The sequence below is a fragment of the Melanerpes formicivorus genome, unplaced genomic scaffold, assembly GCF_026170545.1.
Source record: "Melanerpes formicivorus ecotype bairdi unplaced genomic scaffold, bMelFor1.0.p_v2 SCAF_5, whole genome shotgun sequence".
Taxonomy (NCBI): Eukaryota; Metazoa; Chordata; class Aves; order Piciformes; family Picidae; genus Melanerpes; species Melanerpes formicivorus.
This window is the reverse complement of record NW_027142357.1, coordinates 35,313,369-35,331,453: the sequence shown is the minus strand read 5'-3', so window position 1 is coordinate 35,331,453 and position 18,085 is coordinate 35,313,369. Positions and strand designations below refer to the sequence as shown.

Sequence of the window (18,085 nt, the reverse complement as noted above, 5' to 3'; positions counted from 1 at the left end):
CCAACACTATCTAATCAACTAAAGCATGGCACCAAGCACCCCATCAAGTCTCTTCCTAAACACCTCCAGTGATGGTGGCTCCACCATCTCCCTGGGCAGCCCATTCCAATGGCCAATCACTCTTTCTATGAAGAACTTCTTCCTAACATCCAGCCTAAACCTCCCCTGGCGCAGCTTGAGACTGTGTCCTCAAGTAGGCATTAAAACTCTTAAGCAGCAATACTTTAGTTTTCATAAGAAAGGCTCCTCAGGAACCTGTTCTGGCTTTGCAGCAAACTGAACCCCTGGTTTGGAATTTCAGGCTCTTCTGTTGGCTACCCAGCACCAGACCAGACAAGACATCATTCTTTTCTGATCATAATACAAACACTCCTTTCATGGTGTAGTATCTAAGTGGAGACTTCTCTGACATGAGAAGTGCTTCACAACCACTCCCATGAAAAAAAACAGTGTGGCTTGTTTTTATTTTCTGGAACCCACTGACTTTCAGAGGATGCTGAAAAATTTATTTGCAGAGTTTATGGCACCAGATTGGACTATTATTAAAATGAGTACTTGAACAAACAGTCTTTCTAAATTATAGCCACAAGAATAAAATAAGGAGCGAATGTTTTACTTCACTGACTGCAATTCTGACTAGCTGGATATTTAAGAGAAAAATTTCATATTCCAGAGACTAAGTGCTCTAGTGCCATAAACAGGAGCATTTATCTCCTCTTCTCCCCTTTCTGCCATTACTGTGCTTTATCTAATTTATTCTGTCAGACTGGTAGGCTTTCACCACTTTCACATGCTTCCTCACTAAACTTACACATTCTCTTCCAAACTACAGAAAGAGAATTGTAGCAAAGGTTAACTATCCTGATATATTTTTCACATGAATATAAAATACTTTCTGGAAAAGTTAATCCTTTTGTGATTGAAACATCTTTAGAACAGAATCGCTAGTGAAATGCCTTTGCAGCTGATTTTCTGAAGTGTGTGGAAGTAAATAATAAATTAGTTCATAAAAGGTAGTATGGAAACAACAAAAAAAAGAAAGAAAAGGTTGTTTTCCAATTTCAGCTTATCCAACAATGCCATGGGATTTCCCCCAAACTGTCTAAAGAGGCTGCAGCTCCTACTTTTATTAATCACCATTCAGAAATTGTGAAAGAATTTGGATTTCCTCAAGAATTCATAGTGACTCAAAGTAAAAAGCTGCATCTCAAACTTTCTTGTAGGGAGAAGTATTTCTCAAGAATTCAGTACTGGTTCTTCCACGAGAGACTGGTCCAACTCCTCCAGCTGCCCACTTGGCAAGAAGCCAGGTAAGTTGGCAGGAAGGCTGCCAGCTTGCCTATCCTATTTTCCTCTGATGCGATGAATAGCTTTACATCTTCTCATTAGGAACTGTTGACATGTCTCGTTTTTGTCATGCATTACACAGCTGAACTAACCATGATGAATCTCAAACAGCCTCCGCTTGCTTGGAAAACACACTTACTCTGAAATGTGGTGCTTTACAATACACACCAGAATGAAATGGCAGCTGCATGCTTTTCAGAATAACTGTGTCCTATGCCGACTACTGCAGAGAGACCAACTACATTCTGGGAGCGCAAAGCTCCGGTCGAGAATTACGCCTGAGCTGTCAACTCTTGGTATTTCCCTGTCTCAGGGCAAAATTAGGCAGTGCAACATAAACAGACACTTCTGAACACGCTAAACTTGTGGAATTATTATTTAGCACTGTTTCTCCAAACCAGATCATTTGTCAGCTGACCTAACAAAATCTTGCTAATGCACTGTTGAAATCACGGGCAATGAAAGACAATCATAGCCCTTGCATCTCAAAACATAGATTGAGAAAAAGAAAAAAAATCAGAACAGTTTCTGGAAGCTGCAAACCAAAGTTTGGTGCTTCGAGGCAGCTAGCGGCAGGCCTAGATGGTTCAAGCGAGCATTGTACCCACAGATGTCACCATCTTGGAGCTACAGCTCTGATTATTCACCTACTTTTCAGAACACCGATTGTCTAGTGACAAAACCCCATAACTAAATTCATTATGAGGCTCTGGTCACGTTGCCTAGCAATTAAAGTGATTAAGCCTAAAAAGTGTCTTTGAAGATCACCGGATGCGTGTGCACACATAGCTGAGGCTACCCGGGGCACAAAGCCCCCATTCAAGTCACTCTGATTTTTGTGGAAAACCTGCACTTATTTTAGCAATTCAATCCATGTTCCATTTGATATAAACACAATTGACCTCCATAGGCGGCAGATGGCCAGTAGAGACAGGTGAGTGGTGTTTTCTGCTGAGCTACGCTGAAGTCCTGTCCCTCAGCAGGTATCAAAATCTGAGGCTGTGAATGTACACACAAGACTTAGAGCAAGGATATCTGTTGATCAACACTGTGAGGCAACCGTGTGCTCAGGCAGAACAGCCAGCACACCTGTGAGATACTAAACATCAGCTAGCAAGAAGAAAATCAACCCCAAACATCAACCCCAAAGTTCATCTCCAACTGAAAAAGCCCAAATAAATCAGATTGCAAATCTGTTTCCACTTTCAATCTCAGGATGCTGCTGCTTTGTTTTTTGTTAAACTAGATGTATTGGAATAGCATTAGACAGGAATATTAACCAAAATTCCTGATGTCATAAACCATATACTTAATTTCATTTTGTTGTGACATCAAAAACACTGCACTCCCATTTGCTTGATAATAGCAAGTATTAGGAGAAGCAGATGGATACTTAACTGATTATCATCAGTTCAAAGTTCTGTTAGCCTGGCTGCATCATAAATAAATAATTTCCTTAAAAGGAAAACAGCTTTTGGCATTTGCAAATCTGCTACCAAAAGCTCAGAAAAGCCCTATGAGAATATGCTTTGCAAACTTAATTTCAAAAGTTTGTTATGAAAGACTCTATCAAAACAGTAATGGGATAAAAACACTGGCTTCCTGATACAGAGTTCTGAAACATACTGATGTGTTTCTCAGCGCCATCTACTAATGAATGCAGCAAATACTCTAAGGATTTTCCCTAATGTAAGGAAATAAAAAACCCCAATAAAACAACAAACCAAAGCCAAGGCACCGCAACAGTATAAAAACATTCCACACATCTAAAATGCTTGTAGGACTCTGAAGAGAGTATAGCAGAGATCCCTGCCTTTCACAAAAGTACGGCCTGTGAAATATAAGCAACTTACGATCTCAGTACTTCATGAGATTCTATCTTCCATCTGATACTGCAGTTAAAGCTGACTGAAGCTAGTCTGGTTCCTTCCTGTGTCACAAACCCCACATAGCTGCACTGTGAGCTGTATAGTGTTTATGTATCAACTTGAATTTGTCCTTAACCGACTGCATCCTTACGTTGCATCTTAGAGCACGACAAATATAGCCAGTAGCAAGTCCATGAGCTGTCTACTTACTGTTGAAAATCAAGCTTTTTGCCTGATGAAGAATTAGAGAAAGACTTAGTCAAACATAACTACTACTATGAGCCATACTTTGTAATCTTTAAAGACTTCAATAATTCTGTAGAAAGTCCCTTAGCTTATTTTACTGTTCTAGCAAATAGAACACTTTTCCCCCCCCAACCCCTAGAATAAAGTCACTGTTTGTGCTTGAGGTTATTACTATGTCAATATACCTCCCACGTTAGTACTATGATTAACACCATGATTCCATACTCCACACAGGCAAAAGCTGTGTAATCTCGGTCTTATCTATGACAAAAATAAATGTTGACTTTTTAATCTGCAACATTATGTTGTGTTTGTATGCATCAAGTACATACACGCAGTGGTTGCCTGTAAAAAGTCATAATTTGCCAACAGCTGTCACACAGAGATGTCAAATTACCATCATTTCCCCAAATATTTCAAAAAGGAGATCTCTGCAGTCGTGTGGGAAGACTGAGAGGTGCTTGCTTTTTTTCTTTTCCTTTTTAAGATTCTCCTGCAGAAGTGCACAGCAAAAAACTGTCAACAATAGAGAGTTAAGTGGTGCAGCTCCACAAATTTTGCTAATTTTACCATAAAAACTATTTCTTTCTTAAACTAAAAGTTAAAGGTCCTATTTAATGTAATTTAACAAACACTTTTTAAGTTGTAAAGCGCAGCAAAGTTTATGAGAATGGCACAGAGATCCCCACAAAGCATTCTAACTATGGAGACAAAATTTTTGTTTCAGTGTATATGCTGTCCCTTATCTCGAGTTCCCTTGACTAAGGGGCCACAGGCAAAGCACACTACAAAAAGCAGACTCTTTTGCTCACTCTCCCTGCACAGCTGAAGTAGAGGAAGTAACTGAATGGCAAACGAAGTGCTTGCTTTTCTTCTTTTCTCTCCCAGAGAGTGGGGTTGCTCTAGGTTAAAGTCGTTGGCAGGGCAGAGCAAGCGTGCCAACTGTAGAGCTGTCAGATATCACCTAACTTCCACATGAGGGATGTAAAAGAAGGCACGTTCTCAGCTGATAATCTCCTGGAGCTGAATACCACATTCAAGAAAATGAAAATTGCCTTTATCCATGTTTCTCAAGCTGCTGGTTAGCTGTGCCTGTGGGTTGTCATTTCAATTTTCTAATAATAGCTGTCAATCCACAAAACATGGACACAATGAAAAACATCATCTTAGCACTGAGAAGGCCTCTTAAGCTCCTTTATATTCGACCATTTATCTCTCCAAGGCTTTTCATTGAAATGCAGGCAGTTTAGACGCCGTCTGTCTGTAGCTACTTTTGCCAATACTCGCTCTTGCCAAACTTACTTTGGTTTCTCTCAGTAGAAACTGCAAATCCCGCCCACTGAGTATACCATGGTTTTTTACATAGCCGGGAATATAAATGGTGCTCGTTCCATGAACAGTTCCATGGACTTCCATGTAGGTGTGGATGACGTCCAGATAAGCCTTCTTATCCTGTAATAATAACAAGACAATAGTTTCAGTCTTCAAACATTTCAAGTAGTAGTGTTTGACCCGAGATGGTACCACAAAAATCAGGGGGAGAAGATTACTCATTCTTACAACATTTCTACACTATTTGATCTTTCATTACATTATTAGTCCTGTCTTCCACTAGACTGGCAAAAAACTACAACCTCCTCATTCACAGAATAAATAAATCAATACCAAGGTCTGATTACTAATTGGAAAAAAAAACCAACAGGTAACCATGAGATAGTTCTAGTCTCAGCATGCCTAAAGAATATTTTGCCTAAATATACTAAAAAACCTCCTTTTGAAATACCAAATTATAGAATAGAATAGAATAGAATAGACCAGACCAGACCAGAAGAGACCTTCAAGATCATCACGTCCAACCCATCAACCAATCCAACCCACCTAAACAACTAAACCATGGCACCAAGCACCCCATCAAGTCTCCTCCTGAAGACCTCCAATGACGGTGACTCCACCACCTCCCCGGGCAGCCCATTCCAAAGGGCAATCACTCTCTCTCTATAGAAAGAGTTTCAGTTATCACTGTTTCTGTCAGAGATGCAAAATACTTAGTAATTATCCTCTTTGTGAATCTCACCATAGTAAGATGCAGTACTGTTAAGTGAATAACTGAAAACACATCTTTATCTAAACACCTAGAACTGAGTCCCATGAGATACCTACAAACACTCCACTTACCCAAAGTTTTAAAAGCATTTTGGAAAAGACCCAAAGAAAAATAATGGCTTTAATGTTGCACTAAAGAAACAAACGAACTAAATAAATAAAAATAGTACATAATTGTAGTTTGCAAACAAGAATTACTTTAATTTTCAATGCCATATGTTTTTTGAGTTTTAAAGACTACTAGCATTCCAAAAGCAATTAGCTGGAGAGTCTATTTACAGCCAGTAAGCAGCACAGATCAGAGAGACTTTCCCTCAATATTTGCACAGAATCTTAGTAATAGCTCTAAAATCAGGCAACAGGTTTCTGTACTTGTTGGCAGCATGACAGTTTTTAAACATTCTACTTTCACTCACTATTTTTGTCATGTAAATTTTGTACACAGCTCTGTGCAAAAGATGGCCAGAAGTTCATTCAAAGGGCAAGCAGACGGGTGAAAATTATGGCTTTTCAAATCTAGGAGGCAATAAGGTATCAGGCCTCAGTGAATGAACACGATCAGTCCTTAAGCCTTCCTTGCTATATTAATTGTTGGTGTACATTTGAACACACAGGGCATTTAATGTCACATAACAACTGGCTTCTAGGTTCAGCTTGCTCTGTTGGGAGAAACTGTTTGTGATGAAGTAGATTGTCTGCCTCATTACTAAATCACCCTGTTCTGGTAGTGATGCCAAGGCTGCACCAGTCAGACAATGTCCTGGGCTAAGCATTATCTAAAAGAGCCAACAAATGAAGACAAATGTGCTTTCTTGTCTGATGAGACTGCTATTATTGCTAATTAGCACAAATTATTTAAAAACCTAAAAGCTTGCTCCATTTCCTCCATTTTTATTTTTTCTTTCACTTCACATCTGAATTACTCTAAAAGAGATGTTCCGCCCATTACTTGTAAAGTAAAATGGTGTAATTAGAAACTGTTGAGAAGCTCATATATACTTTGTCATGAGAAAATCCATTGCAAAACTTTTCCTTTGCAAATGGGCATGAGAAATAAAGATGGAGCAGGCTGCTCTGGTTTCCAGAGCAGCAGCGGTCTGTCGCTAGAGGTATACCTCAACCTGCCTGCCTGGCTTTTAGCACAAACAGAGCATGGGAGTTAGGCTGGAGTGTTCTGAACAGGAGGAGAAAGCAAGGAGGCACAGGTACTGCTGACATGATCTGCCTACAGGAAGAACACTAATGCACTTGCCTCTGATTTTTTTGGCTCACATGACACAAGCTGATGACATGAATGCACTCTAATTCACGGAAAATATGAGAAGCTACGAAGAACAAAACCAGGATTACCTCAAATTGCATGCACTTATTCTAAAGATTTCAACAGCAATTTTACAAACCTGTTATGGAGTATTTGGCTGCTTTAAAATAAAGTATTTGACATTAAAATTATTTAGTGTTTATAATCTTTCTAATGGTTCCTGGATTTTTTTTTTCTTTTTAGCTGCAGAACCGCTGTTGAAGATTTTATATAGGTTCAAAAGAGCAATTATGGAAGAAAAATCATGAATGAACAGATACACACAACTTTAGGCCCAAGAAGCTGATGAACAATTAGTCTTTGGTGAGTGTCAAACGTGCCTGATTTCACATTCTTCATCAGACAGCACGTCTTGGCTAGTTTTGCAGTCAGAATACCGAGATAGATAAATCTTTGATCTGAATTGGCCTTATATCTTTATTGGCTCATTTTCAAAGATGAATGTACAAGGCACCAGGAGAAACATAACATTTTCACAGGTCTCCTGATTATCTGTGATGTCAAGAAAAATCTAATGGGATTCTGAACAGGATTTAAAAAAGGAGCATACTAAGATAGGGTGAAAAGAACAAACTTCCATGTTGTGTTTATAGTAACATTGGGGGAAGGAAGGTGGGCTGTAGGGGGGGTAGAAGGAGAGTTTTTATTTAAACTGCTACAGTTACAACAACATATAATAAATCTTAATAATGTCATAAAATCATAGAACGGCTTAGCTTGGAAGGGACTTCAGGGATCATCTACTTCAACCTCCCTAGTATGGACAGGGATGCCTCTCAAGAAGACTTGGCTGCTCAAGGCCTTATTCAAACTGGCCTTAAACACCCCTCAGGGAAGAGGCATTCACAATCTCACTGGGCAACCTATTCCAGAGTCCCACCACCATCATACTGAAGAACTTCTTCCTAGTCTAATATATTTCCATTAACTAAGCTGACATACAGATTATTTTTAAAACTAATATATAACAAATCAATACAGCTTAGGAAGACAAAGCAAAAGCAATCATAAAATCAGCACATTTTAAGCATCTCTGCCAAGTGCAAACAAAAAATTAACTATCCATAACCTTAATTTGGAATATTATTTACTCATATGACTGACTTCTTTCCTGATTCATAGTCTAAAACCACAGATAAAGCATTTAGCATCCCAAACATCATCAATTATTCCATTCAGGATAGTTAAAAAATAATGGACTTTCAATTGGTGTTGTTGGGCCTCCACCTCTACAAGATAGGATAACTACTGTAAACTGTGCCATAGAGTGTACAGAAATGATTTTTCCTCACAAAGGAAACCATATAGACAGGCATAAGTAAAAGGATCAATACAGAAAAAAGTTATGAATTCATTTTCAAACCACAAGAGTAAAACACGAATAAAAGCCACACAGAAGCAGAGGAAAATCTTTCATCCTCCAAAGGGCAACCTTCTTTGTTTTAATCAAATGAAATTTTACAAGAACAATTGGAATGGAAAGCAGCATCTTTCCTTTGTCCCCTGTACTTAAAACAATTGTTTTTAGTGTTCCCAAAAGTCTATCTTTCTGAAGGAAACAAACCAAAAAAAGCCCAACCAGAACCTCAGAAGCACAATCCAAAAAAAACAATCACTTGATAGGGTGCTTGGTTGCATGGTTTAGTTGATTAGGTGGGTTGGGTGATAGGTTGGACGTGATGATCTTGAAGGTCTCTCCCAACCTGGTCTATCCTATCCTATCCTATCCTATCCTATCCTACTCACTCCTTTATTCCCTTGGAGTCAAAAGCAACTTTCATAGTCATCTACAATGTACCCTATATTAATACCATTAATATCATATACTTTGCACAAATCTCACTAACATTCATCTCCTTTTGCATTTGAGTAGCCCTGAATTCCTACCACCCTAGTAGAAAAGTGTTATTTTGGATCATAACAGTATGTATTGTAACAAGCCACTTCACAAAAATAATCAGGACAGACAATTCAATTCTAAACATTACAATCACTGAATCAGAAAACATGCCATTTATAAATAGAAAGGCTACAAGTAAATAAATCAAGAGGTGTGTTTTTCAAGTGAAATATCAACATTCCTCCAAGTGTTAATTCACTTCCTGACTTTGCTTGTGTACAGATATAAATATTCTTTTATCTTAAATTGCTTGACAGCATACTCTAGATTTTTACCTTCTCCAAAATGAATTCAAGAGGAAAAGATCATGGGCTGCTGGCTAATAATGCAAAATCAACATTCCCTGTGGAGGTTGTAAAAGACTATTTGCCAACGCCTGCTGCCCCTATGACAAATACAGATTTTGAGCATGAAAGACAACCACATTGGGGGAAAAAAAAAGGCAAATTATTTCCCCTCGGAATCAAAATGGAAGTCTAATGGTGAGTAAGTCACACAAACCTTTTCTGAAACAATTTTTGCAGCAGCTAAAATAAACATGCCATTTAGGAAAGTACTTTTTGTTGTTCACTGACTTCAGAACTGTTATTACTGTTCATCAATTATTTCCACCTACTTTTAAAAGCATTATGGTAAGGCCTTTCTCATCAAAGAAGTCAAATGACAACTGTCTGGATAAGTCTTTCCCTGTGACAATGTTGACAAGATTCAGTCTGAAGAGCTGAAATTTTAAGTTTGGTAGGTGAAAAATTTAAGTATAAAAGCTACAAAACTACATGGTAGAAACACAATGTATTAAGGAGCTAAACTATTTTTCTTGATGTAGCAAATGGTGCTAATTAACAACTCTGCTTCAGTTGTCAGTTCAAGGTAACTAGAGTATTTTGCAATTTTAGACCATTAAGTAATGGTCAGAAATTCAAAACACCAGAAATAAAGCACAGAATGAAAGCAAGCACTATATAAATAGGCAAACTACATGACAAAAGAGCTTGATTCAGAGTCCTAAATTGGTTTATGGGGAGAACATTCAAACTGCAAAAAGCATCTAAAAGAGCCCAAATACTTAGTTTCGCTTTCTTACATTGAAAAAGTCTGGGGAGAATGATTTTATAAAGCTTGAGAAATGTTAACTTGGGAAAGTAAGTATGGTATAGACCTCTGTGTATATTCTAAATGCATACCACTATGTCTACAAGTCCTAATATTTGGGTGTTTATTTGCCAAACTGTCTAGTCCAAGGTAAGCCAAAATCCACTGGATGTGCAATATATGACAACCAAGGTTGTGACACAAACATAAGATTGGAAAACCTCTGTTTTTGAGAGCTGTCACATTCTCAAAGACTTCTCAAGATAACCTGGAATAATGAAAATCCTGTTTACCAGAGAACTCAAAGAGAACACAAATGCTGAAGAACTCAGTATACAACAACATTAAGAGAGATAAACAGATATGGCATTTAACTGTAACAGCTTTACAGTGGTGGATCACAGAGGTAATGATGTCTCTTGGAGCTCAAATATGAAACTTTCAAACTGCTAGCCTTGGAGTACTCAATGCAGAGCACTAAATTAATAAATGGATCTGCAGAGGATTCAGTGATTCACAACTAGCAAGTGGGAACTCTGAACTGAACATATTATCCGAGATGGAAACAAAGTGCTAACTACATAACTGTAACAAAATTACCATAGTCAATTCTTTCTGTACAAGGAAATCTTCTCTTACTAAATCAGTAGAGTTCTCTGAAAAAGCCAATGAGCATGGAGAAGCTCTTAAAGGAAATAATCTGGGCAAGGATAGATTTAAACTGGGTATTAGGAAGAAATTATTTACAGTAAAGAGTGGTGAGTGACTGGAACAGGTTGTCCAGCGACATTGTGGATGTCCCCTTCCTGGAAGTGTTCAAGGCCAGGCTGGACAGGGCCTTGAGCCATCCTGGTGTAGTGGAAAGTGTCCCTGCCCATGGCAGGTTGGGTGGAACTAGGTAATCTTTAAGGTCCCTTCCAACTCCTACCATTCTATAATTCTATGAACTAAGTTTTTGAACTTAGTGAACTAACTGTTTGAAATTTCCAGAACTAACAATGAGACACCCTTGGGCCCTGCAAGTGCTGAGGCAGAAAAGAGCAGCGGGAGAGAAGAAAATAAGAAGTGAGACTGCAGGAAGAAACAGGTTGTGTTGGTTTTGATAACATTAATGGATATTGCACAACCTCATGAATTCATTGTGCAGCTGGAGAGATCAGCAAAAAGAGAATCTGATCTCTGACCTGTCTGGATGTTAAGTATTCATGCATAATATTATTTTCTGTCTTCATAGTAAGTTATCATTTTCATAACAAATGTTGACCAACAAACTTTCAAAAGCATACATACATGTATACCTAGTTACTGCACCTACAGATTCTCGTTTGCTTTGATTTACTTGGTTTTTTTGATCTGCACTTTCAGAAGCCCAGGGTGAATTTCAGAAATGCTGCTTAACTGAACTGTCTGGCACATTTCAATTCATTGTGTGGCATAAAGCAGGACAGGGCTCCTGGTGCCAGCAACTAGGGTGAGTTTTGATGGATGGATAAGCCCATGGTGCTGCTGCAGAGTTGGAAGAAGACAAAATAAAAACACCTTGAGATAATTTTGTGAATGCACAGACCACGTGGGAGAGAAAAGGTGAGAATAATCTTTCCTTATGTCTCTTTTAGCATTAAAAAAGGGAATTAAAATGTTCGGCCAAAGTACGCTGCTAAATATGAAGCACAAAAACCAATCAAAAGGAAGAGAAAAGGCAATGGTGTCAGCAGCCAAGTGTACTTAACAGTTTTATTCCTAAAAGTGTAATTTTTCCTCTCTGACTTCTCGTTTTCTTTCCTACCAGTTCACACAAGAGAGCACATGATGGGGAAATTACATGTATCACATGGAGCTATAAAGAGGAGACATTAGTAAGAACGGTCTTGATTATGTACTTTCCTACTGAGAACAAGCTAAATGCAATCATTTTCCATCTTCAAAACATGTTATGTAGAAAGTATATATTTAAGAAGAACACCTATCTTTGTCAAGTTGCATTACTAACAAACTCCCATTATTTTGCCTTTAAATATATAAATATTTTTAAGGCAACTCTAACACACTATAATAAAATCTACTAAAACAATCATCACTGTTACACAGATGGCTATGTTACACAGATGGCTATTTTCTGACTTCTCTCATAGCACTTCACAAAAAAAGAAATAGCAAATAGCATTAAATGAATCTTGACTCTTTTTTTCTTTACAGGATTAAGGGTAGAAGTGTTGGAATAGTATGACAGGAAGCTGCAGAAAGAACAAAGCAAAGATGTAGACTGAAACAACAGCTAAGGTGTCATGAAAGGCTTCAAACATTCCCTTTTAATTGAAATGTCCTGCAATTCAAGAGAATGTTGATAGTGCAGAGCACTATGTGTTTTATTCTCGTATTTTTCATGCCTCCTTTTTCACTTAGGCAGAGATAGGACTCTCTACTACTTAGTAATGTCAGAAATCCCAGATAAAACCCTAAACCTCTGATTACAAAAAACATATCCAAAGCTTGGCAAACATTGCCCTTGACAGCTTACCTCTAAGGATAACCTTTAGAAATGTGGCAAAATCCTCTAGAGCCTCCTATTTGTATTCCTTAACCCACTTAAGACTGATTTAGTTATCAGCGGGAAGTAAACAATACATCTTTTACAGTTTCTACAGCTTACCTCCTACCTGACCTTCAGCAAGACACACTCAGACCTGCCCACTGAAATATGGGATGAATGTCACTGGGCTGACAATTTTTTCTGTATGGAGCAGAGCTGAGAGAAGTCATCACTGTATTCCTCCCCCTACAACTCATGATGTTCATACCACCCCATTGAATGATGTGGGAAGACAGACCATTATCTGTAAGCAATCCATGGTTGTATGGCTATGATAACCTGGTTAGCATACACAGTTTAAGCAGGTGGGCTGAGCTAGCCTCACCAACCCTGCCCAGCCATGCAGCAGAGCTAGGAATATGCACAGATTTACAGTTGAGATGAAATGATGAGTACTTTGGCAGCTTTTCTTTTTTAATAGGCCTGGGTAGACCCATGTCCATCCACAGCTACATAAAAATGTGATGGCAGTTAGCTATTCTAGCCCCCCCCCCCCCCCCCCCCCCCCCAGGGAAAATTGGTCCTGCTCATTTCCATTTCAACCTGCTTGGTTGAAAATTAAACAATTTCTTTGCAACTGCTATTCCCCAAGAGCACCTCAGTCTGGGGACGGGCACACTCTTCCCTTCACACTGTGCTTCTCTAATGACTGCTCAGTCCCAGCAGTGACACGTGTATTCTGTGGAGATTACACTTTTCGTTAATTGGCCATGTTCAATATAAAGAAAAGGAGCAGGATAAATAGATTAGTCTGCTTCTGTATGAGCCATGGTGGCAGATGAAAAGAGTGTAGAACAGGGAAAATGAAAGAAACATGAAATAAGCAAATTACACAGACACAAGATTAGTTCAGGCTTTCTGCTGATCACAAGAATTGGATTTTATCAGTCCAGATAAGACATCCCACACTGTCACCAATTCAAAGCTTATCTGCAGGGATTGCACCAGCGCGTATGGGCATGACAGCAGCTACAATCTGCAAGCTACAGTATTCAGTTTTAATGTGCTTGTTATTACAAGCATACAATAAGCATTTTAATATGGTCAGGTATTAAGTCATACATCTTTGACGAAGTCAGACAGGCAGTACTGACAGAACTGAAGCAGTAGCTTGAAAAGCAGCAGTTTCAAGAAAGGATACAAGGGTCTTGGCTGAGAAGTCATTGAAACCTGAGTCCCTAATAGTGGAAAGTTGATATGCCTAACAATGCACATAGTATTTCTGTTTGCTTTTGTGCTGGTACAGCCCATATGCCCTTTGCTAATATCCTCAATTTAGGAGGAATGTGAAAAATCTTGCAAAGGTTCAGAGAGAAAAGGACATGTGAGAGGACTTAAGGATTAGAAAGCATAAAGCTCTCCAGGTTCAGTATATATAGGCTTTTCAGCAGATGACTACAGATTACTTTGACCTCAACCTATATATTCCTACAGGGAAACAGAACAGAAATCAGTCCAGTAGACAGTCTAACTGCTACTAAGACTGGAAATTACCATGTAGAAATCTGTAGCAGAACTAATGCAAAGTCTTAAGGGAGAAGGCAATTATCTGAGAATTCTAACAGAGGAAATAGTGGGATTTCTATCGTGTACTATTCAAAAATCAAGACTGAATGTTCTCCAAAAACCCACATTTTTGTCTTAATCAGCCCATGAATATCCTGCATGTCATACAGAATCTCAGACTAGGCAATCACAAATCTCCCCTCTGGGCATATATGCTATGAATACATATTTCTGTACCATTCATACAGACTGAATAAACCAAAAAAGATTTATATGTCAGGTAAAAAACCCCTGGTGTCTAGGCAACTATCTTGTTCTTTAAATTCAACTAGTATTCAACAGGTTTTTCTGCTGATATGCACTACAAATCAGGTCAGGAAGTAAATGATTATTACATGCAACTGCTCCTGAGAGACTGATAACAAGACCAAGAACTAAAAGTACAAAAGTCTGAGTTAGAAAAGACTCAAATGAACATTTCCCTGCTCTGCTCCAGCATTCTGCAGACAGGAGAGTGCAGATAGGGCTCTACTAAGTCACTGTGTACCATAAGCCACAGTAACAGTATTTACTATGATGCAAAGCTCAATTTCCTTTTAAAATACAAATACAAGGCTTTGTGCAATAAGGGCAAGTATAAATCTGAGATCACAATCAAACATACACAGCTAATACAGATATTTTTCCCAGCACAGTAGCCAACATTCTGCCATTTCTCTTAAGGTTTTGTTTTGGACCATTTACTTGTAGCTATCATTTTAGAAGGATTTACTTTGTATAATCACAGTTATTAGACTAAATGCTGGTTCTGTGGTTGAGAAAACTGTACAAGACCAATATTCTCATGCCAGTGAAGAGTAATGGAAAGAAAATGTGAGGCGCAGGTGTTCTCTCACAGTGTTACATTGTTTGGTCCTATGTATGTGCTGCTGGTTTTGGCCGGGGTGGTTAATTTTCTTCACAGTGGCAAAGGGACTGTGGTTTGGATTTGTGCTGGAAACAGTGTTGGTAACACAGGGATGTTTTCATTACTGCTGAGCAGTGCTTACACATAGTCAAGGCCTTTTCCACCTCTCAGACCACCCCACCAGCAAGTAGTCTGGGGGTGCACACAAAGCTGGGAGTTGAAACAACTGAGACAGATAATAGAACAGAATAGAATATAATAAATCAGGTTGGAAGAGACCTTCAAGATCATTGAGTCCAACCTATCATCCAACACCACCTAATCAACTAACCCATGCAACCAAGCACCCTGTCCAGTCTCCTCCTGAACACCTCCAGTGATGGCGATTCCACCACCTCCCCGGGCAGCCCATTTCAATGGGCAATCACTCTCTCTGTGTAAAACTTCCTCCTGACCTCCAGCCTGAACCTCCCCTGGTGCAGCTTGAGACTGTGTCCTCTTGTTCTGGTGCTGGCTGCCTGGGAGAAGAGACCAACCTCTGCCTGTCTACAACCCCCCTTCAGGGAGTTGTAGAGAGCAATAAGGTCACCCCTGAGTCTCCTCTTCTCCAGGCTAAGCAACCCCAGCTCCCTCAGCCTCTCCTCATAGGGCTTGTGTTCCAAGCCCCTCACCAACTTTGTTGCCCTTCTCTGGACACTCTCCAGCAAGTCAACGTCCTTCCTAAACTGAGGGGCCCAGAACTGGACACAGTACTCAAGGTGTGGCCTAACCAGTGCAGTGAACAGGGGCACAATGACCTCCCTGCTCCTGCTGCCCATACTGTTCCTGATGCAGGCCAGGATGCCATTGGCCCTCCTGGCTGCCTGGGCACACTGCAGGCTCATGTTCAGCCTACCATCAACCAGTGCCCCCAGGTCCTTCTCTGCCTGGCTGCTCTCCAGCCACTCTGACCCCAGCCTGTAGCTCTGCATGGGGTTGTTGTGGCCGATGTGCAGAACCCGGCACTTGGATGTGTTAAATCTCATGCTGTTGGACTCTGCAACTGACCGAAGAGATACTCCATACCATATAAAGCTGGGGGAAGAAGAAAGCAAGGGGACATCTGGAATGATGGCATTTGTCTTCTCAAGTACTAACCATTAATGTGATGGCTTTCCCAGAGACAGCTGAACACCTGCCTACTGATGGGAAGTGGTGAATTAATTCCTTGCTTTACTTACACACACAGCTTTTGCATTGTCTATTAAGTTGTCTTTATCTCAACCCACAAGTTTTCTCACTTCTACTCTTCTGATTGTTTTTCCCATCCCACCAGAGGGAAGTGAGTGAGCAGCTGTATGGGGCTGATTTGCTGACTGGTTTAAACCACAACAGTATGGCACAACACGTACTTGTAAGTTGACAAGTGGCTTAAAATAAGGTCTTTTGATGCAGGAGGGAAGGCATGCAAGAGTATACAGGCACAGAGAGCTAGAGGTAACTTGGAATAAATCCAGTTACTGGCAAGTAATTACTTTTCTTTGAAAACTGCATGAGAAAGGCATTCCCAGGTGTGGCAGTCTGGAAGAAGGAGCTCCAGACAAAAAGCAGAGCCCACTGTAAGCTTAACAGCACAATATACGTTTAACTTGGTGAAAATAGAATCAAACCTTGGTGGTGTAATTCTGCAGCTCTAGTCAGCAGGTAGAGGGTGGTACAAAAAAGTAATTGCACCATTTAAGAAAACAAAACTCTATTGTTATTTCATGCAGGTAAAATGAGATTGGATGCTTTTGGGGTGTGTCATGGAACAGATCAAAATACAGCACATCTTTTTGTTGCAGATTTAAGAAAAGAAATATCTGAAAGATACATTTGCTTATGACTGACTCAAGTCCACAAAGTAAGCTAATACCTCCCATTTCCCCTTACTTTTAATGGCTTCTGCACTTGCCAAATGGTATCAAGACTAGAAAAAAAAATTCTGAGGTGTACATAAATAACAAAGGATTCACACTGAGCTAGACAAAAGTTTTCTTATCAAAAACACATCAAAGTCTTCAACTTAAATGTTTATGTACAGGAAAAGACTGTTTTAGAGAGGAGGGCTACTTTTAAATTTAGAGCTATGCTTTATTACAGAGATCAAAATAAATTTGCTCTTGTATACAGTTACAGAAAACTCACCTTCCAGAAATTATCTACTTTGCCATAAACAAGAGATTGATTCTGCCTTTTGATGTCATTAATGTGTTTAATGTCACTGGAGTTCAGATGTTGCTCCACCACAAATCCAAGGAAGCTGTTATCTGGAGTGTGAGCTGTAAGAAACAAAGCATATTCAAAACCTTTCCAGGTGGCAATTAAGAAAAGCATGATGCTGTCAGAAAAACAGGTATAAGGCACATATTATTGAACAGATCGCTCCATATTCACACTGTAAGACACATTTTCTTGCTATGTTATCAAGATTAGGTCTTACTAAGTCCTGCTGCATGTGTCTCCTGAAGGAAGCAGTAGTTTTCTGGCTTGTTTCTGACAATACAAATTCTGTAGCTGGACCGAGGCCAATCATAATGATTATTTGTGTGCTGAGCTTTGTTACTAGAGATAAGAAAACCACAGGAAAACCTGCTAGACGATCTCAGTGAAGAAAGCCCAGGATTTATTCTTCTTAACAAAGCTTTATAGTGCTCAATGTCATAAATAATTTTTAGTACATTTCTTGGGCTTACCTCCCATATCGCAAGAGCTAACACCAATCATCCAACTCACTGCATGTTATGTGTACATGCTAATCGTGAGCCTACAAAGTCACACACAGATCACAACACAAATTTCATTGCCTGATTCACTTACATCTGTCATAAATGTGACAACTGAGTTTGGAAATATTGCTGTTAGTCCAGTACTCAAATCAAAAAAGTGAGTGCAAAGGATAGACAATTTACTCTCTGTTTTCTATACTGTTTTTAGCCTTTGTTGGTCTTTTTCCAGCAGTGACATCCAGCAATACTAGCCACTGTTCTCCTCCTATATAGACACAGACCTGCAGGCTCATAGAAATGAAGAGATTTTGTCAAGCCCTATGAGGAGAGGCTGAGGGAGATGGGATTGTTTAGCCTGGAGAAGAGGAGGCTCAGGGGTGACCTCATTGCTCTCTACAACTACCTGAAAGGTGGTTGTAGCCAGGAAGGGGTTGCTCTCTTCTCCCAGGCAACCAGCA

At 39.5% G+C, this 18,085-nt stretch overlaps 1 protein-coding gene across 2 annotated transcripts in view; it reads right to left on the bottom strand.

The window, feature by feature from the left end:
- Window positions 1–18,085, bottom strand: part of MGAT5 (alpha-1,6-mannosylglycoprotein 6-beta-N-acetylglucosaminyltransferase) — a 143,069-nt gene that overhangs the window by 22,856 nt on the left and 102,128 nt on the right. For both annotated transcript variants that reach the window (XM_068139111.1, XM_068139112.1), the window contains 2 exons: window positions 17,047–17,180; window positions 4,764–4,913 (listed from right to left, as the gene is read on the bottom strand). In XM_068139111.1, coding sequence (XP_067995212.1) covers window positions 4,764–4,913; window positions 17,047–17,180 — 284 coding nt within the window. The remainder of the gene's footprint in view (window positions 1–4,763; window positions 4,914–17,046; window positions 17,181–18,085) is intronic.